The sequence below is a fragment of the Tiliqua scincoides genome, chromosome 1 (genome assembly GCF_035046505.1).
Source record: "Tiliqua scincoides isolate rTilSci1 chromosome 1, rTilSci1.hap2, whole genome shotgun sequence".
Lineage (NCBI taxonomy): Eukaryota > Metazoa > Chordata > Lepidosauria > Squamata > Scincidae > Tiliqua > Tiliqua scincoides.
Window position 1 is genome coordinate 158,028,536 of NC_089821.1, and position 20,850 is coordinate 158,049,385.

General features: G+C 40.6%; 1 protein-coding gene across 2 annotated transcripts in view; it reads left to right on the forward strand.

Annotated features, from left to right (window-relative positions):
• Positions 1–20,850, forward strand: part of NBAS (NBAS subunit of NRZ tethering complex) — a 215,911-nt gene that overhangs the window by 145,673 nt on the left and 49,388 nt on the right. For both annotated transcript variants that reach the window (XM_066611939.1, XM_066611948.1), the window contains 2 exons: positions 5,846–5,922; positions 7,839–7,976. In XM_066611939.1, coding sequence (XP_066468036.1) covers positions 5,846–5,922; positions 7,839–7,976 — 215 coding nt within the window. The remainder of the gene's footprint in view (positions 1–5,845; positions 5,923–7,838; positions 7,977–20,850) is intronic.

A 20,850-nucleotide genomic window follows, 5' to 3' on the forward strand; every position in this document is an offset into this window, starting at 1 on the left:
TTCTGTTGACTGATAGGAGAACTGTGCATAGTGGGATCAGTCAGGCTTGTTCGGTGCCCTGCATATCCAACCGTCATTCCCTATCTAATATTCTGGTATTGTGGGAACATCATGTCACTTCCATTATCAATCTGATTGTTATGCATTTCCACTCAGGATCATGCATGCCTAGTAATGTGGCCATATGTGGAACTTGATATTCCTGGTGCTTTAATTTGAGGGGATATGATATGCAGGCTTAGCGTATTAAGCCAGGATATATATGTAACTGCTGTCCGTCTTTCTCACCAGGCAGCTGTCTTCTACTTTTGCAGTTGCAAATCCTGTTGAGCGCTGCCTTCATAGTCTTGCCAAAGTTACAATTGATTTGATTTCTTTCTGCTTAGGTTCATACATATACTTTTTTTTTTTTTTTTTTACAAAACTCCTTTATAAATCAAGTCAATATTTTAACATGGATTGTACCCCATGATTTTGTATAGCAAAAATGTTGTCGTCCTCCTGTTTTACAGAATTCAGGTCAATGTGTGACTTCTAGCTGCTCCCTCCTGTTTTAGTTTTAATACCTGTGTGTTGTTGTTATCCTTTGAAGGAAGTCCTATTTGCAATATGAAGTTTTGCTACAAAAAAAGGCATTACACTATGAAAACTGAATAAATTTTCAGATAACACTATCCTCCTTACTGCCTAGGCATATATACATCTTTGAAGAAGAATGTAATGGGAAAGCACTGAATTCAGGGCTTAAGTCAAGGAGAGCCTAATAGCCTGTGTGAAATGCAAGCATGCCCCAGGATCTGCAGGGGTTCTGTTCCAGAAATCCTGCAGATACCAGAGATACCCTGCACCCCCCCCTTTCAGAGCTCTTCTGAGCCACACAGAAGCCATGCACATTTAACCATGGCCTCTGCAGGACTCAGAATGGCCATTTAGACCCTGCACATGCCCGATCTCGTCTGATCTTGGAAGCTAAGCAGGGTCAGGCCTGGTTAGTACTTGGATGGGAGACTGCCTGGGAATACTGAGTGCTGTAGGCTTATACCATAGTCTTTCGAGACTGAAGGTTGCCAACCATATTATCTTTTAAAGGCATAAAAACATCACTTCCAGGTTTACAAAAAACTGGAAGTGACTTTTTTTGTCAAAACGGCCATTCTGAGACCACAGAAGCCATGGGCGGATGCGTGTGGCCTCTACAGGGCTCAGAAGAGCCTAGAGGGTGGAACGAGCACAGGAGGTGACCACAAGTGAAACCATGGATATGGGATCCGCGGATATGGGGGGCCCCTGTACCATTTTAAAACAATCTCACCTAAACATTTATCGATGAACAATTCTTTCTTTTTAAAAGTTATTTAGTCAGAGCTTCTCAAAGAGAGAAATCACATCAGTTAATTCTGTTGCTGCAACCATTATACCCATATGGACGTTATTATAAGTCCACTTATAAACAACCGACTTGATCTTGCTTATATTTATTAGATTAGTATTCCGTATATAAATGTTGCTTGCAGTTCTGAAAGCATTTGCTCTCTGGGAAAATCGATCAACAGTGACAAGGCACGCAAGAAAACATTTGTGTCTGTGTGTTCAGGACTCTGTTGTGTAATCCATCATATGTACTCATTTGCAACAAATGACCCAATCCAGAAATTGGTTATATACTGTATATACACTATACATAAGAGTGAACCTGACTGTTACACTTAAGAAAAGTTATCATGATGAAACATTGCAAAATCCTCATAAGATAGAAACACTGTTTCATGCCATTGTGTTGTTTGTTGGATGGACTGGCAAACTTCAAGCTTAAGGGATTTACTTTTTCTAGACCCCTGAGGATCCCCAATTAGAACCATGCATAAAACAGAGACTCAGAGAGGGGTGGGCTCATGCTTAGAATTAAAGACTAAGACTGCAATCCCAACCACTCTTTCCTGGGAGTAAGTCCCATTGAACTCAATAGGACTTACTTCTGAGTAGACCTGTATAGGATTGTGCCCTAAAATGCCTCTGAGCACATGTTTACGTACAGTACCGAACCTGGCTTGATTCTTAGTGTAATTCAGGTTAGAGTCAGGGTCTTAGTCCTTTCACTAAGGACTGCAAACCAGTTTCCCATCCACCTGAACTTCCTTTGTTTCTTCAGCTCAACATTTTGCTGCTGCTGCTATTAATATACTCAAGATTTGGAAATCCTTATCAATAATAATAATAATAATAATAATAATAATAATAATAATAATAATAATAGGTATTTATATACCGCCTTTCTTGGTCTTTATTCAAGACTTTATTCAAGGCGGTTTACATAGGCAGGCTTTATTTAAATCCCTTATTAAATAGGGATTTTTACAATTTTGAAAGAAGGTTCTGTCTTTCAAGAACCGCTACATTCAGGTGTTTCATTCCAATCTTGCTTCACATTCTGGCCTCCATCCTCCCACGCTCGGAGCAGATGGAATAGCTCGGCTTCAGCTTGTCAGCTGCTTCAAGGTCGCACGGTGCCGGTGGCCTCGAACTGGCGACCTTGTGGATGTTATCTTCAGGCAGACGGAGGCTCTACCCTATAGACCAGACCTCCTGCCCCAAAGCAGTGGTAGTCTAGCTACATCACCAAACTTCAAGAGTGACAGAAAAGTGTTCGTGTACCCATGTGCACTCACCCTTTATTTTCCACTCGTCAATAACACTGAATAGCTGCACTCACTGCTGTAATTTGGATGGAGTTAAACCAGTTTTTTACTCAGTGTAATGTGTGTCTACTGAGAAGGACCCATCTTGGGATGAGCCCCCGTCTTGTGGTGGGCATTTTGATTGTGGAATAACAATAGCAAACTGTAAGGTAACTCTTCAACTTGCAATTTAGAGCAAATGCATGCAGACAACCACCTGCCCTTTTGTAAGAAGCAAAAATCCATTATTGTAGCAAGCAGTTGCTAGAATAGCTCTGCAATTTGGTCACTGCCAAAGAGGCTTAATGACAAATTTGAAGGTTATTGAACAAACTGTTCCTAATGACTCTTCCATCAATAGGTCTTCATAGAAATGTGAACTCTCCAACATGGTGCTTCCCACCTTAAGAATTTTTCAAACCTTATTAGGGAGGAGAAGTCGAAGCATAATCCTTGAAATAAGAAAAAGCATCTTGAAAGCTCTGTTGACAGAGAGCTGCTATTAAATAAATGACAGCTATCAAGTCTTTATCTGACTTCTGCAGGGGATATTCCTGTGTAGATCAATACTATGGACTGCTTTTTCACTCTGAGCAGAACATTAAAACTTGAATTATTTTCTGTGCCAATGTTTCATCAACATTTATTTTACAGTTCATTGAAGTGTACTTTGTTAAACACAGAACACAAAATTGGCCGTCCACAACTGAAACAGCTGGCTCAGCACTATCGTACCTTTGCAAAATCAGTGGGACAGACTGTGCCTGTACAAAAGCATCAGGGTGGCTGTCCGTAACTCAGGGTGTCCATAAGTCAGGTGCCCATATCTCAGAGACCTGGTATAGACATAGTTTGCCTGAAATGATCCAATTTCCCAATCCTTTTCTTGGAAATCAAACCATTTCAAATTATTGTGCCATTCATGCTTGAGAATGCCTTTTTTTTTTTTTTTTTTTTTTGCATTTTGCTATTAAAACACTGAGGGCCAAATCCTATCCATCTTTCCAGCACTGGTGCAGCTACAATGCAGCCCAGAGTCTAGTCTAGCTTGAGGAGGCCTCTGTGACTGCCTCCCCACCAAAGGATGCAGCTCATATTCCACTGACACCACTGCACCGGCCCCGGAAAATTGGATAGGATTGGGCCCTCAACCCATACTTTTTGACCTTAGTATAAACATCTCAGGGCCCAATCCTATCCAATTTTCCAGGGCTGGTGCAGCCATGCCAATGGGATGTGCACTGCATCCTATGGTGGGGAGGCAGTCACAGTCCTATACCTCAAGGTATAGGAACATTTGTTCCCTTACATCAAGGCTGCATTGCGGCTGCACTGGTGCTGGAACGTTGGATAGGATTAGGCCCTGAGTTGGCTATAAGACTCCTGCTGCACCAATACCCTGCAGATCTCCTTTTGTCCACTTAATTGGCCTCTAGGCATTCAGTGCACCCTAAAAAACTCTCTCGTTGCCATTACATTTCCTTATCCCTTGCCGATGGCACTGCCATGGCCATTCTGTCCTTGGAAGTTTTCCTCAACATCACTCTGCTTTTCTAGTGATAATTCACATTAATTCTAGGGCTCCTGCCTGGGTCTTGTGCTTTGCTGTTTGTTTTTCACCCTGCCAATGGAACACTTATCTGCAGAACCTACTCCGCAGTATTGAACCAAGTGATATTTCATTCCGGCAGATTATGTGACATGTCATGCTTAGTGCTTGTGAGCCTTTTGGACTAGTCGCTGTGGTGAGACTAGAGACTTCCAGTGTTTGTATGGCAGCCCTAAGCACAGAGGATCCAGGGATATAACTAAGACAAACAAGTGGGGGAAAGGAAAGTGTCAGGTATTACCATTAGTGTCCTGTCTTTCTTAATATAATCCTCAAAATAGTATTTGAATGGGGAAAAATTTCATGATCTCTATAATATTAGCTCTATGCTTCTAAATCATTATTCAGAAGTAATTGTCCGTGCAACTTCACTATACTCCACAGTTGAGGCTTGCTCTAGACCAGGAGGGTCAAATGTTAGTCATGCAGGTTGGATGCAGCCCCTGGAAGCTCTATCTGTCATCCCCATGATAATTGAGGTCTCCCAGTGCTGCCTTTTCAGCAGCACAGTGTCTAACAAGGCTCTGGGAGGGAAAGACGGAAGGAGACCTCAGAAGGCAGGGAATACTTACAGGGCAAGAAGCAGACAAAAAGGGGTGAGAAAGATCGAGAGAGATCAAGATACTGCCAAGGTGCTAGGAGCACTTGGTTATTATGCAGGCCACCCTTTCATCATCGCCGCTTCTGCCAAGGTGTTGCTTTGCAGACCAGCTCTCAGCTGCTGAGCTGTAAAGTTACACCTCAGCAGAAGAGATGCTGATGAAAGGGCAGCCGGCATGATGATCGGGCTCGTCAATATCTTGAAAACGTGTGCACATCTCTCTCCTGTCATTTGCAGCTAATGAATTCCTAATGTGAGAGCCAAGTACTTATTTCTGACCGTCATCTGCTTAATGACATCACTTCCTTCTTAATGATGCTACTTCCAGCCTTCAGCAGTCACCATGAATGCTATTTGGCCCACTGTATGAAATGAGTTGGACACCCCTGCTCTGGACCTCAACCCTCTGTTGTGTCTGGCTATATATTTTCAGGTGTTTCCATACTTTTCAAATGTATTGATCAAAAATTGTGAAATCTTGCTGCTTCTTTTCCTTATTGATAAGAAAGTTGATTAATAGTGGCTTTGTGTTGCATAACAAGGAGGTAATACAAAATGCAGCTGTTCAGACCGTAGGGAACAACATATTTCATGCTACCTTTTACTGCCTGTTTTCTTTACTGTTCATAATTTATACTGCTGCTTTGGTTTTACAGCCAGCGGATTTAAGTGTTGTAAATCAGCATGAGGCATGTTTGAGCCATTCAGTCTAACATCTGCCACTGTATTATTTCATCTAGTTTGAGTAATGCATAAAACACTTTGGCTGGAAGTTCAACTCAAGCAGCCTTGTGTTTTAATTGCACATTATCTGGCTGCACTGATTAGTGTTTAGTTTAACGTGCACAGGACACTTCAGTCTAGTGAAAGACGGCTAGCAAGAAAGATGCTGAACTTTCGTTGTGTGAAGGACAGAGGAGTCAGTTGTCAGAGTTTTTCTTTTCTTTTTTTGTGTTGCAGTGCTGTTGCAGCTGGCCAGTGAAGCTCTACCAAACGACATGACCTTGTCTCTTGCTTACCTACTTGCATTGCCACAGGTATGTGGGGCAGATGTTTATTTTTACCCAAACTTTTCTCTTTTAATCAATCCTGTATTTGCTTGGTTTTGGTTTGAATCTGATTCCCTTTGGGGACGGAGCACAATATGTTTCAAGGCAACATAGTGCTGAGTTTCTGTGTTGCTACATTTTAAAGTAAACCTCAGCAGATGTTCTGGAGGGAGACTGGTAACTGCTTCACATTCAGCATAACTTGCTCAGCTGTTTATGTCCACCAGTAATTCCAATTTAGTTGATAGGCACGCTTGAAAGTTCGGTTGGACACTTCTGCAGGTGGTAAAAATCTCCAGAGTCATACTACTTTTAAGACTATAGCAAAGCATATGTGCTTTGGGGTTTCAAATTACCTGAGTAGTTGATGCACATATGTGTGACCTTCACAAGGACGTGTTTGTCAGACTTCTTCCTAATACAGAGCTTTAGGCATCTCCTTTTAAAATGTTCAGTATCAGCATATTCTGGAGACTAGTTTTAGATTATTGCTGCAAACCACGCTAAATTAGCTGAGTCAGTAGTAACTTGTGAACCAGTTGATTTGAAAATTTGTAGTACAGAATCTGACTACATCAACATGACATCTGTTGCACAGGATAGAAATAATATTTGGATATAAGAAGTTCCGTCAGACCCAATCATGCGCCTAACATCATAGTATATATGGAGTCTGAGATGGCTCTTCGGGATCTTGGCCTTTCCAAGTTCTTCAACCTGGGATCCTTCAGCTAAAGATATTGAATTTTAAGGACCTTATTTCCATGTAGAATGGGTTATAGTTCCTATTGCAGTGTTCATTACCCTCATATCTTCAATCAGTTTCCCAGTTGTAGAGAGAGGACTCTTCATGAGCCTGTGTAATTCAGTGGTAACTTCCAGACATTGGTAACAGTGGTAATTCCCAGGTGTAGTGTGTAGCATTTTTGCTTTTATACAACAGAAATCAAGAATCTCAGATAGCCGGATTGGAAACAAACTTCCTCTGAGATCGGGAAAAACCAATGCAAGTCAGAGTAGAGGCATTAGTGAGATTACTCTTAATTCTGTGATGGCCACTCCCTGTTATTGTTGTTTCTTCTTTTCCTTCTTCATTCCACCTATTTTAGAATAAAAGGACCAGGGGAATGACTAGCAGAGGAAGTATGGTAGTGGGGGGGGGGAACCTAATTGATGTTGACAGGAGGCCATCTCATTAACAGTTAATATTGGATTAACTAACTGATATTTTTAGGCATAGTTAAACTTACTCTGAAATAGTACGGCTGTTTCTCTGTTAATAAATGAAACTGAAATGTGTCTAATAGTGTCTGGGTACAATCCTGCCCTTTGTGTTCAGTACAGATGCCAAAATAGGAATGCTACATTGTATCCCTTTGCAATTGGTGCCCCAAACAGGCAAAGACGCTTATTGGAAGGCACAAGGGTGGTAAAAGGGATTTGATAGACTGTGTGGTGGCAGGACTCCTTTGTGAATAGGTGGGCTGGGTCTAGATCATATTGTTAGAAAAGCTTTTAGGCAAATTATCTGTGTGGTTCGATGATAAAGGGATTTATGCTTAGAGAGGGGTAATCTGTATTTAAAGCGCCATTCACCTGTATTGCTGACTGGGTGACCTTGAGACAATCACTATCTCTCAGCCTACCTTGCTTCATCAAGTGTATGTGAGTGTCAGATGGAGAGAAATAGCCTTGCTCTCTCTGGAGGAAAAGAATAATATAATATCTAAATAAAGATTTCATTATCCAGGTAGACTGAACAAAAATCTGCTTTTCATGTCCTCCTTTGCCCAGAATCTGTTCTTTGGCACCACTGTCATTATTGTCATTCAGGAGCAGCTACTGAAAAGATGGCATGCCTGCCATTGTAACATTCTGGCTAATTCTCTTCTGTTTCCTCCTAGGTCGTAGATGCCAACAAGTGTTTTGAAAAGCAACCTCCTTCTGCTTTATCTCTCCAGCTGGCAAGTTATTACTACAGTCTGCAGATTTATGCTCATTTGGCACCATGTTTCAAGGACAAATGTCATCCCCTCTACAGGGTCAGTTTTCAGCTGTTTTACCCATTAATATGCAATATAAAACCTGTACTGTATATCCAGTGTCTGTGCTAAGGCAGTTCCGGGTAAAGTCTCATTTACTCGAACCAAGCTGCATAATTACCATTTCATCTGAAGAAACAACTGCTTAATAAGATGTTGGCCAAAATGGATTATGTGCTTTTAATTACTATTACCTAGCAGGTATATAAAAAGGAATGTTTTCCATTTTAAAAAATTGATCACAAGTTATGCTATGTCGTGCTTAATATCGGCCTTCTTACCAAGGGCTTGAAAGAGAGCCAATGTAACAGGAGTTTTAAAAAAGGAATACATGAGTTTTCTGGGAAGCCTGTCCCAGACTTGTTGACCCAAATTTGGCTCCAAATTGTTGAAGCCAGATTGGTTAGAAAAACTGCTTGTTGTTGAGCATAAGGATAGTGGTGATCCAACAGACTTTATACATTTGGACTCCCAAAAGGCTTTTAACAAAGTCTCACCAAAAGCTCCTACATAAACTTGAATGTCACAGAAGAAGACATGTCCTTCTATGAATGAATGGAAAGAGTGGATAGATTTTTCTTTTCCCTGACATCTTGGGGTCACTGAATGACATGGTTTGACAGTAATTTCAGCACAGACACATAGAGGTACTATTTCATAGAACATATAGTAAGCATATAGAATTTGCTTGCCCAGAGCAACGGCCACTTCTTAGATGGCTTTGAGAAGAAATGTGATTCATGGAGGATAAGTCTACCAATGCCTGTTAGCTTTGATAGTTAACAAAGTATTCATGTTCAGAGGCAATATCCTCCAGCACCTCCTGGTGTTGGGGACAAACTAGGGGACTGGGATGTTGCCATTACATCCTACTTACGGCATTTGAGGAAGCATCTGATTTGCCAGTGGTGGAAATCAGATGCTGGACAAGACCTCAGGGTGATCCAGCAGGGTCTCTCTTATGTTTAACCTTTAGTTTTCCATGAAAAGCAGGCCAGAGAAGTCTGTGATATCCCATCTGATACTTTTAACCATAGCATGGATTAATCCATTTTTTTTCCTAGGGATTGTATATGACTATTGAACATTTGCTTTCTCCAAAATCAGCATTCAATATTAATTGCTCACTTGCTTGCTTCCAGAATATTTAGGTCCTAATACTATCCAACTTTTCAGTGCTGATGTAGCCATGCCTTTGGGATGTGCACTGCATCCTGTGTTGGGGGGCAGACACGGAGGCCTTTTCAAGGCACTCCTGAATTGGCCTTTTCAGCCACACTAGACGCTGTTCCAGAACCACTATTCAGAGCACGATAACAGAGTCTTTCGAGACTGAAGGTTGCCAACTAACTAGGGAGGGGCTGAGTGAAGCGCCTTTGTAAGCTCTTGGAGGATGACTGATTGATGGATTGTCTTCTTAATGACTCTTATCTTACATCACAAAGGTCAGCAAGGCTGCTTTTAAATCAGTGGAGCAAAGAAACTTTGTTTTTTAAATTGATTTGCTATACTGCGTTTTTTGCCATTCAAAAGTGTGCTTGGAACAGAACCCATGCGAATAATTAGTTTCAACCTGTAAACAGAACATGTCAAAGAGGAAATGAGATTCTGCCTGTTGGCCCAAGCCTGGCTTCTGCATGTTCAGTCACAGGTATAAAGAGACTGTGTGTGAGACTATATGTGTTTCCTGTGTTCAGCTGACGATCTGAACAAGATAGATTAAAAACCAAAGGGGTGTTTTTAAGTTAATTGATTTTTTTTTTAAGTTGGGGCTTTTAGAAAATTTAATAAATTTTCTCTTTTGAAAAGACCTGCTTTAAAATTAACTCTCAAGTTAGTGCAAACCTAATCTCCCAACTGAATTTAGTGCCTTCATGAATGTATGAAAGACTTTTCTTTCTGAAGAAAGAACTATGGGGAAACATCTTAGGCAGTCATATAGCACAATAGTCCATGTACTTTTATTAAGGCTTGATGCTGAAGGCTAGGGACAAAAAAGATGTCCCAGGCACTAGAATCCAGATAATACCATTTGGTGTCTTACTGCGATTGTCTAGTAAACCCATATCTTATACTATTTTTATGCCCAACTACATGAGTGCTGCAGTATGTTCAGCTGTGCAAGTACTAATACAGCATCATCTGTATATGTTGTGCTTTTATATAGTGTGCAAGGACAGGTGCTTACAGTATAGATATACTGATACAGAGATATAGACATGCAGTGGCTTACAGCATAGTACAGGTGTGCCCGAACCCCAGCCCAGGAGCCATTTGCAGCCTTTGGGGACCCTCAATCCAGCCTGTAGGGAGCCCTCTGTCTCCAATGAGTCTATGGCCCTCTGAAGACTTACTAGAGCCTGTGCTGGCCTGACCCAACTGCTCTCAGGAAGAGGGTTCCCTTCACTGCTTGCTGTTTCACATCTGTGAAGCGGCAGTGGCAGCGAAAGAGAGGCCAGCCTGGCTTTGTGCAAGGTCTTTTATAGTCCTTGAGCTATTGTAAGACATTCATTCATTCAAGTTCCATCTCTAATATATTAATTTATGTAAATTTATTCAAATTTTAAATGTAAATTAATTCTTTTTTTCCAACCCCTGACACCGTGTCAGAGAGATAATGTGGCCCTCCTGTCAAAAAGTTTGGACACTCCTGGCAAAGTATAACAGGGGTAGGAACTGGAGGGGGTGAAGGCAGGGAAGGAAGATAGAATAGTATATGCATGGATGTTCACTTTCCATCTCATGAAGAAACACTGTTGGCACAAGAGTTCTGGTATATGTGTATTAACACTCACACATGTACCTCAAGACATGCATATTAAAGGAGTTTTGACCCTGTCCATGACATATTTGCCACCCAGCCTGGTCCTGGAGAAAAAAATAATTAGAGCCTAAAGTTAATGAAATGAATGCATGGTTACTGAGGTTACTTCCAACAGCAGAAGATGGGGGGGGGGGAGCCTGTAAAGCAACATAGTCTCAATAACTGAGATTTCCTAGGGAGCTGATGCTGGAAGGAAAGCTGGACCTGCAGCATCTATGGGAGATTAGTGAGAAGATGCTATCTTGATGACTTAGCACATATACAGTGTGCTGGTTTTTCCTGGAAATCCACAGAGTATTAAAGAGAAATGAGGCTGAAGAGAAAGTGGGAGGGATTGAGAAAAGCTGGCTAATTTAAATTGGCCAAACCGTAAAGGCTCAATTTTGGAACAGGCACATTTATTTATTTGCCATATTTTATCCCTCCTTTGAAAGAAGGAGAAATTAGGAAAGCCACCTTCCTTGAACCAAAACAGGTTGCCTGAAATCACAGGGGAGAGGGGGAAGAGTTATTCCCTGTGGTGGTCAACTTTCTTAACTGATTATTTGGCGCTGTGTGCCCCATTCTTCTATATGTGTCTTTAGTTCTGCTGAGTCAGAGCAAGGTAGACTGAATATCAGGGGCTTGGACAGGTACATGGTGGTCATGCTGCAAGTTGGTGGGATTGCCCTGGGACCCCAGTTACTTCTGTTCACACAGAGGATTTCTCGGCCTGAATGACTGGTTCAGGATGGTCCTATGAATAACTTTCTGAGAAGAAACAGGTAGAATGAAGATGGTGTAACAAGCAGTGGCCAAGTATTGGCCAAGGCCTTGGGTGAGTTAGAGGGGGATGCCTCAACTTGGCTAGCAAACAAAAGAATTGCTGGCTTAAAGCGGAGGTTCCTTTATTAGGTTAAGATGGTTTTTAGGTTGGTTGTGCTTGGGAGGCATTCAGATTTGTAAACCATGTGTAGCAGTTCTGCACTGCTTTGGGAGGCACACAAAGCTTGGACTTTGTTGCCTGGCGGGAGTGCAGAGTACACTGAGAAAGTTGAGACTATGAACAGGGCATGAAATCAGAGCAAAATGAATGAGAGCCGGCAGACAGGTTTGAATGTAGAGATGCATCAGCGAGGCTTGAAGCTGGAACAGATCTGAGACCCCGCCCCGCCTCCTGCAAGCTTTATTCATACCAAAATTACACTGCCAGGGAACCGGCTATAACTTGCCGGCTCTCTAGCTTAACCGCAATACACATTCTTAGATAAGGCCACTTCTCTATAACATTCTGTTGTTTTCCAGCACTGGGCAAAGACTCAGCATATTTCAAGGCTGCGCAGAATGAGTCCTGCACAGATGCAGAGTGTGCTCTGCTTTGTTGCCACATATACCAAGGCATCTCAAAGCCCAGTGCCTGTGCATATTATTTACCACACAATGTATTAAAGGTCTGGGATTGTGTAATCGGGATATAGGCAGGCATTAATACAAGACTGGCTAAAAGCAGATTTTATCCAGGGTGAAAGAGGCCTTTCTTTCTGAATTTCTTTTTGGCACTGTCTGTTGCTGCATGCCTAGACCAATCATGTGCTACAATTTGGCACACACAGTGGGGAGACTTGGCAAAAGCAATAACTCTTCTGAAAACTAGATATACTAATATATTGCCTGACACATTGTACTAAAATTTACAGATAATTCAGATTCTTTCTATGCTTTAAGATTTCTCTGTTTTGAGTGCCCATGCAGTCTGATATACATAGGATGGCTATAAGGTCTAGAGCTGCCTCAGTGAGCTGTACTTCTAGAGCTATACTCCAGCTCTAGAACTCCTTTCCTAAGGAGATTTCCCTGTCTTCTTCCTTGCATGTTTTCAGGAGGGAGACAATTTTATTTGTTTTATATATGTGATTTATTTCAGAGGGTTTTTGTGATCTAGAATTTTTTAAACTGGAGACCCTGTATGCATAAGGTTTTTTTTAAAGATTACCCTGATTATTTTGTACCTGAAACATACAGATAACTTTCACTTTGAAATAGCACATCACGTTAAATAACTTGAAAGAAGCAAACAGTTAGTGCAGTTGCTTTAGCTGACTAAACTTACTACTCAGCCCACATTTACAGCACCACAGCAAATAGTAGAAAGTGGGTAGAGTAGTGGCATAGGAAATATATATAGAATTGTTGTTAATTGGATGTGCTAAAGCCATTGAAGATTTAACACATGCATAGATCCACTTGGGCAATATTCACAGAATATTATTGACCATGTGGACTGGCTCCAATGCTTTTCCTCTACCCTGGAAACCATAAAGTCTAATTTTTAATCCTTCTCCCAGCTCATAGAATGCAACCAGCCAAGACAAACTCTGCTGTGCTAATTACTGTCCTGAAACTTCCCGTCTCATTGAAGATTCTGCCTCTTTCCATGCTCCCATCAGCAAGTAAACTGACAGACACTTTCAAGTGGGTGTCTGAGTTTTATTTCACTCAGTTGGCTTTACTTCCTCTTAGGGGAACGAGCATGTGCTTTTGCTTTAAGACCATAATCTCTAGCCGCCAATTCTCAGTTGAGCACTATCCAGCATGACGATCTCAAAAAGTATCAAAATTAGGCTGGTGAACATAAATGGATGCTTAGCTTGCTCATTCAGAGCTAGAAATGGAAAGAATCTTCAAGTCGTCTCTAAACACTTAAGTCTTACCTGGAAAGTGGGTGTAAAAGCCATCCGGTTTTTAAGAAATGAGGAAGAAATGGCAGATGGGCTTAGAAGCCCTTTCCTAAATAATGTATAAGAAATGCAAAGCCCATGGTGTGTGTTTGGAGGAATCAGAGTGTTCATCTTAATACAATAAGGTGTGATTAACTGGTGAGCAATAAGTTGCTGCTAACTGCTGTATTCCTGAGTTGCAACACACTATAATTTGAATTATGCCCCTTTTACAGTGGGTGAGAATGGGTACACTGCCTTTATTAAAGGTACCATGTATAATACTAGATTTTACTTGGCTTTCTTTATGCCTCAATGAAAGTTAAGTAATGTGTTTACCATTTTTTAAAAAGGGCAACTACTAAATTTCACAATTTCAACTATTTGGAGATTTGGCATACTTATACTTACTAACTTAAAGGATTGGTTGATGATGTCAAAAATCTGAGACTGCTTTTTGAAATGAAAACAGAGCAAACAAAGCCAGTTGTACTGCAGGACAGTCTCAGCTTCTCTGAAAACCCAGTTTGAAGCTCCAATATAACTCTTTAAGCAAGCAAAACAGTAGAGCCTTCATAAATAAACCCATATCTCTGAAAGGAAACAGATAGTCCTCTTATTCTGTGTGGTGGGGGGATGCCTTCCCAACAGAATGTTTAAACCTTTGTAGCTGAGATTTATTACACTCTTGCCTGTATCTTGAAATAAAGTCAAACTCCAGATTCTTGGAAGGGGGCAGTACATGGCTGTCATTTCCAAACCAGGTAGGAATGAATTAAAGAGGGAACCCTGTCATCTGTAATGTTGAAATTTTGATTTTAAAATATGTACTGCTAGATTGGGTTGCATGATCAGACCCCCCAAGAAAGAGCATAGGATGTTCACAGATAACCTTGTTTTGTCCTGGCAGACAGTGGCAGAGAGCTGTGAATTCTTAAACTTAGCCATCATTGCATAAAAATTTGGCTCCTTCAGTCTGAATTTTGATGTGATGGAGTCCTCCTGTACTCTGGAGGCCCTTAATAGTTTGGAGGGATCTTTTACATAAGAACATAAGAACAGTCCCACTGGATCAGGCCATAGGCCCAAATAGCCCAGCTTCCTGTATCTCACAGCGGCCCACCAAATGCCCCAGGGAGCACACCAGATAACAAGAGACCTCATCCTGGTGCCTTCCCTTGCATCTGGCATTCTGACAGAGCCCATTTCTAATATCAGGAGGTTGCGCATACACATCATGGCTTGTACCCCGTAATGGATTTTTCCTCCAGAAACTTGTCCAATCCCCTTTTAAAGGTGTCCAGGCCAGACGCCATCACCACATCCTGTGGCAAGGAGTTCCACAGACCAACCACACACTGAGTACAGAAATATTTTCTTTTGTCTGTTCTAACTCTCCCAACACTCAATTTTAGTGGATGTCCCCTGGTTCTGGTGTTATGTGAGAGTGTAAAGAGCATCTCCCTATCCACTCTGTCCATCCCCTGCATAATTTTGTATGTCTTTTCTACCTGAATTGTTAAATCATATGGCTATGGATCAGTAGTGACTGCCATACCAAGGGCAGGTGTCAGAACAAATGAATTTATATCACAATCCTTTGGTATTCGGAAGAGGAATAAGCTGGAAGTACTTACTTTTGTCCTACTGCACTTTCTCAATTGAGCAGTATTGATTCAGAACAACCTAAGTATTATTGTGGTGAAAGTTTGTGGAATTGCATCATAAGATCAGACTATCTGCAGATCAAATGGTGTTTTATACAATGTCACCAAGAATTAAATAACTGAAATAGAAATAGACAACCCTGGTAAATAAAGGTGATGCCTTGATATCCGCGAGGAGTCGATTCTCCCCTTGCTGATACAGAAAAATGTGGACAATGAAATCTGTGATTTTCCACCCCTTTGTCCCTCCATAGAGAACTGGAGCTGTGCTCCAGTCCCCTTCAGAGGGCTTTCTGAAGCCTGCAGAAGCAGTGCGCGTCCACCCGAAGAAAAGCCGGAAGTGACGTTTGTTGCCATAAAAGGCCATTCTGAGGCCTTCAGAGGGTTCAGATGGAGCCTAGTCTGGCTCAGTGTGGGTCCCAGGGGCCTGCGTTTAGCCAGATCTGTGGATGAAAAATCCATGGTCAAACAGACTCCACCTGTATTCTGAGTTTAAAAATTCAGTTGTGTAAAATCATACATCTTTGTTGTAAATGTATCAATAAATGTTAAAGGCAATGTATCAATGATAATCCTTTGGAGCAGAGTGGAGTGGGACATTTGGGTTTTGCAATTATTTGAGAAAGTTGACTTGATTAAATCCAGGTAAGAGGCACTTTTTCAAGTGGGTGCTCCTCTTCTTAGTAGGGGGAGAGTAACTGGCCCACCTCACCCCAGCAGTGTCTTTTCTAGTGGCTGTCTGCTGGTGTTCTTTTGCATTTTTTTTTTTAGATTGTGAGCCCTTTTGGGACAGGGAGCCATTAGATAATTGATTTTTCTCTGCAAACCGCTTTGTGAACTTTTTGTTGAAAAGCGGTATATAAATACAGTTAATAATAATTAATAATAATAGTGTATTGGGATAGCCACTGAGAGAGATTTCAGAAAATAAGGGATGTTGCATCTGTCTCATTAGGGAAGCTATTAGCGGCAACTATATTTTTTGCAAGAAAACCTAAAAATTCCAAAGAGAACTGGATACCCCATATGTAGCTGTTAAACTTACCAACTTGAAAGCATCTTATTTTTTTGCAATAACCTAGGAGAAAAAATTGATTGGAGCCAGGGAAACATTTTCTTCAGGGGATACCCTTCAATATTTTCCTTTATCTTATGACAGCTTTCAGGCAAAAACAGATTAATAAAATTCGTTTTTGAGTGATACATTGAAGATTTGTGATGGATGGAAAAAGATAATATTTTCTCACTTCACCATATACCCATGGTGTATACCCTGGCACTGGCAAATAGCTTTTGTTATAAATGTTGGAATTCTACAGAATAAACTTAATCTATATATTTAAGGATATAATGACCTTTAACTGGATTCTCTCCAAGGAAGAATTGTCATGAAAGGCAAGAGACAATTCCCTAGTTTTAGTATGTCCAAGCTCAGCATTTTCTAAGCTACAAAACAGACCTTCAGTAAGTTACTGGGAGCTCAATAGGTCTTAGTTTTTTGTGTGTATGTGTCTAGTTCCTGCCTTGTGAGGAAGCTTACAGTGAGTATTCTGAAAAAACAATAATGCACAATATAAAACATCAAAAGCACAATACAGATACTAGACAAATGGCTGAACCCTATCAGAACCTCATGTTGACTGATTGCTAGATCTGTCAGTGTAAGGTCAGCCCACTATCACATTGAGCCACTCTGACAGTGAACTGCTTGCTGCTGATAGTGCAGGAGCCAGGAGACCCACACCAGCAGCAACAGGCCACTGAACCAAAAGCAGAGCAGTTTGGGTGGTTTGGGGGAGGATTGTGGACCTATAGCAAGGCAGAAGATGGGAGGGGGGGATCTCAGCAGTATCAGCAGTGTATGCCAGGTTCCTATTCCCCCACCCCGTTATCAACCCCTTTACCATGGTAATATATTATCATGTCCAGGGGACTCCTTAGACTTACATCAGCAAAAGAACTGGTGTAGGTCTGAGGAGATCCATTGGAGTCAGGGCAGCCTACAGGAAGGTAAGAAAGAAAGTGGATAGTATGTTTCTGCAAGTGCTTTTGGAAATACCTCTGTGGAAGGATTAACAATATGTGACCTAAGTAAGTTTCCAACTTTAATTTAAAGGGGGTGGGAGAGAGAGATCATTCTTTATTATATCTGAATTAAATGTAAGCCACGCAATTGTCCTATTTTTCACTGCTGGAAGTTTGGCCCACCAATGCTGTAATCCTCTGCATACTCATCTGCACTGCACATAATTGGTCTTATATTTGAGTAAACATGCATAGCATTGTACAGGTACAACCCTGTTATAAACGAATTTTTAATATACGATTTGACTCAACACGAATGGCCCCTGCAAATGAAAAGGAATGTGCGGATCCCTAGAGAAGGGGAAAAATGCATCCCTTTAAAATAAGTTTCAAAAACTGCTTTTCTTACTATTGTAGAGAGAGTCATGCAAGGGATTGCAGGTATAACCTACTTATCCGTAGAGTCCACAGATTTCCTTTAATTTAAAGGGCCCTTCTCATTAAGTTGAGATAGAAAACAGTCTTTTAACAATAGCCTTGTTAATGTGAGAGGGCAGTCCCCTGATTCTTTCTCCAAGGCAAAGCGAACCCTCCCTTCCCCCCCCAACCATGTGAAAGAAAGATCACTTTGCTCTGGGTGAAGGGGAGGAAGCTGGCTGTCCTGGAGAGAGACTGATTGATGGATTGTCTGCCTAATGACTCTGTCTTAACATCACAAAGGTCAGCAAGGCTGTTTTTAAATCAGATCAAAGGAACTTTCTTTTTTAAATTGATTTGCTTTAGTGCCTTTTTTGCCATTCACTGAGTTCTGGGAAGGGAACCCTCACAAATAATGAGACTCAGCCTGTACTTTTATTTAATTTAAATAGCACAGAATTTTTCCGAAGGAAATCATTTTGGGCATTTCCTGGTTAATTTCCATTCTCCATCTTGCTATACTTGAATGAATGAATGAATAAACCTTTATTAGGCATAGACAGAGAAATCATAAAAGCAAACATAATTAGTCCTAATCCCGTTTATCAAAAACGGAGTTAAGATACTAAATTACTAATAAAACATTTACAGTTCAACATAAAATATCAACATTTTTGACAAATTACATTAAGAAGGCTTAGAAATCACCGAAAGTAAAAATTTAGAAATTCCCTCTAGCACATCTGATGAGCAGTCATTTAGGAGACACTTCAGTTTTGCCTCATCCGAAAGCCCATTCATTTTGCTGAGAAGTGGAGTCATGTAAGTGTGGCGGGGTCTAGTGTGCTGAGGACAATAAAAAAGAATGTGCATGATTGATTCAACATTTCCCAAATTACAAGGGCAGAGGCGTTCTTTATATGGTATTTGCCTATATCTGCCTTCTGTGACCTTGGATGGAAACACATTGAATCTTGCCAAAGAGATTGCACGACGTTCAGAAGGGTTGATCAGAATACTCAGATAAGGAGCCATTTGCCCATACTTTAGCGGGATAGAGAAATTAAGAGGGGAGCAAATTCTAGAAGCAAGTTCAAAGAGGTTTTGTGCCTCAATGTCTCGCATTCTTTGCTTTACCCTTTGATAAACTCCAGGGAATGGATAGAAACTTAAAAAATCCAATGAAAAACCAATTGATTCAATTTTTGATTTAATTTGGCTATACCATTTAGAAGAACCAGACTCAGATAGCATTCTGGATAGGAGACTGCCTGGTTTCACGTTATAATGTAATTGAAGCCAATAGCGTATGGTTAAAAGCCATGCTCTTGATACTAAGAGCGATTGTCCGGTCTCCAAACATAATGCAGAGTATGGTACAGATTTAGGTAAACCCAGGATAGCCCTCAAAAATTTAGCTTGGATACTCTCAAGGGTGTGATTTATAGAGCTAATCCAGATAGGGCACCCGTACAGGAGCTTTGCCGATACCTTGGCATTAAATACCTTGAGAGCAACTGGTATATAACGATTGCCCTGACTAAAAAAGAATCGATTGGTGCTCTGCAAAGTGACACGGGCCAAGTTGGTAACCAATTTTTGATGAGTACCCCAGCAAAGATTGTAGCGGAAGTGAATTCCAAGGTATTTAAAGCTTTTGACCTGTTCCAGTTTCTCCCCTCCAATAGACCAAGTACCTGGGCTCCATGATTTTGAAAAGACCATAACTTTGGTTTTCTGAGAGTTCAGTTCAAGTATGTTACATTTCAGATAGTCAGAAGTTCTATTTAAAAGTCGCTTAAGTCCAATAAGTGTACAGGATACTAGCACTGCATCATCTGCATAAAGCAATGCTGGAATATGCATTGAACCTAGTTTGGAAAAATGTCCATCTATCTGAAGCAAAAAGGGGGTAAAATCGTGTAGAAAAAGATTAAAAAGAGTGGGTGCTAAAATGCACCCCTGTTTCACTCCCCTTTCGACCTGAATTTTGGGGGTCAATTTCCCCGAAGATGTAAATTTAATTTGGCAGATGATGCCTGTATAAAGTTTCTGAATAAGAGTCAGAAGTCTAGGGTCTATATTGAGTTTAACTAGTTTGTTCCATAGCAGCGATCTATTAACGGAGTCAAAGGCTCCTTTAAGATCCAGAAAAGCAACATATAATTTTTGATTTTTTAGCCTTGTGTACTTGTCAATCAGATGAGCTAAAACAGCACAGTGATCAATTGGTGAAGATCCTTTTCAAAAGCTATACTTTATATGCCACATTTGTCCTTATCATTTATTTTTTCTTCATTTACTGAAAATGGTTTTTCAAAACTCAATGCAATTAAATTATAAGCTGCCCCTGAGGAAAATAAAGCCCTTTCAGTCATTATTTGGAGGGGGTAAAAGTACACTGATATTTGAGTTGTTCCTTATCTATCTGTGTCGAATATAAAGTTGGGAATATCTGATCACAAATCAGCTATTATTCCATTTTTTTTTTAGTTATCTTGGGAATTTGCTAATCTCTTCTATCAAAGTATGCAATGCAAAGCAAATACTGAGTTGAGCTACTTTCGCTAAATAAAGGAGAAATTTGCTTCCTTTTGTTAATTTTGATAAAATGTATTTAAGTACAAGGTCTGCTTTTATAGTGTCCTTGACTTCATTAGCATCAATTGTATGATGCCTTCTAAAATTTTGTTACTATGTTCTCCAAACTTTGGACAGCTGAAACGTAGTTCTTAAAAATGCAGATTATAGCCATCCCAAAAGGTTTATATCTAGGAGCACCTACCATTAGAGCAGCCACCTTGTGTGTTTCTCCATGAGTATCTGACTGGGTTCAGACACAACATGAAACCATAATTTGTACTAAAGATGATCAAGAAACCCACAGCATGCTTTGAACTTCCAGATATACAACAGGAAAACGATGATTTATAGTGACTTATCTACTTTTCTTTGCTGTCTGCTCAGAATTCAACTTATTAAGTTATCTCCCACCTCCATAACTCAGCAGCCTCTTTCTGTGGAGCAGAAAAACTAACTCAGATTTTGTCAATTGTCTATGAATTAAGACATATCAAGAAACCACAGTTATCACAAACTGTGACTTGCAAACCAGCTTCAAACTGTGATTTCAAATTGTGGTTTTGCAATCCCAAACAAACCACTCTTTGCGAGAAGGCTTGTGTTCAGACATAATGTAGAACTATGGTTTAGCTGAACACACTGTGATTTTGTGTTGTATGAGT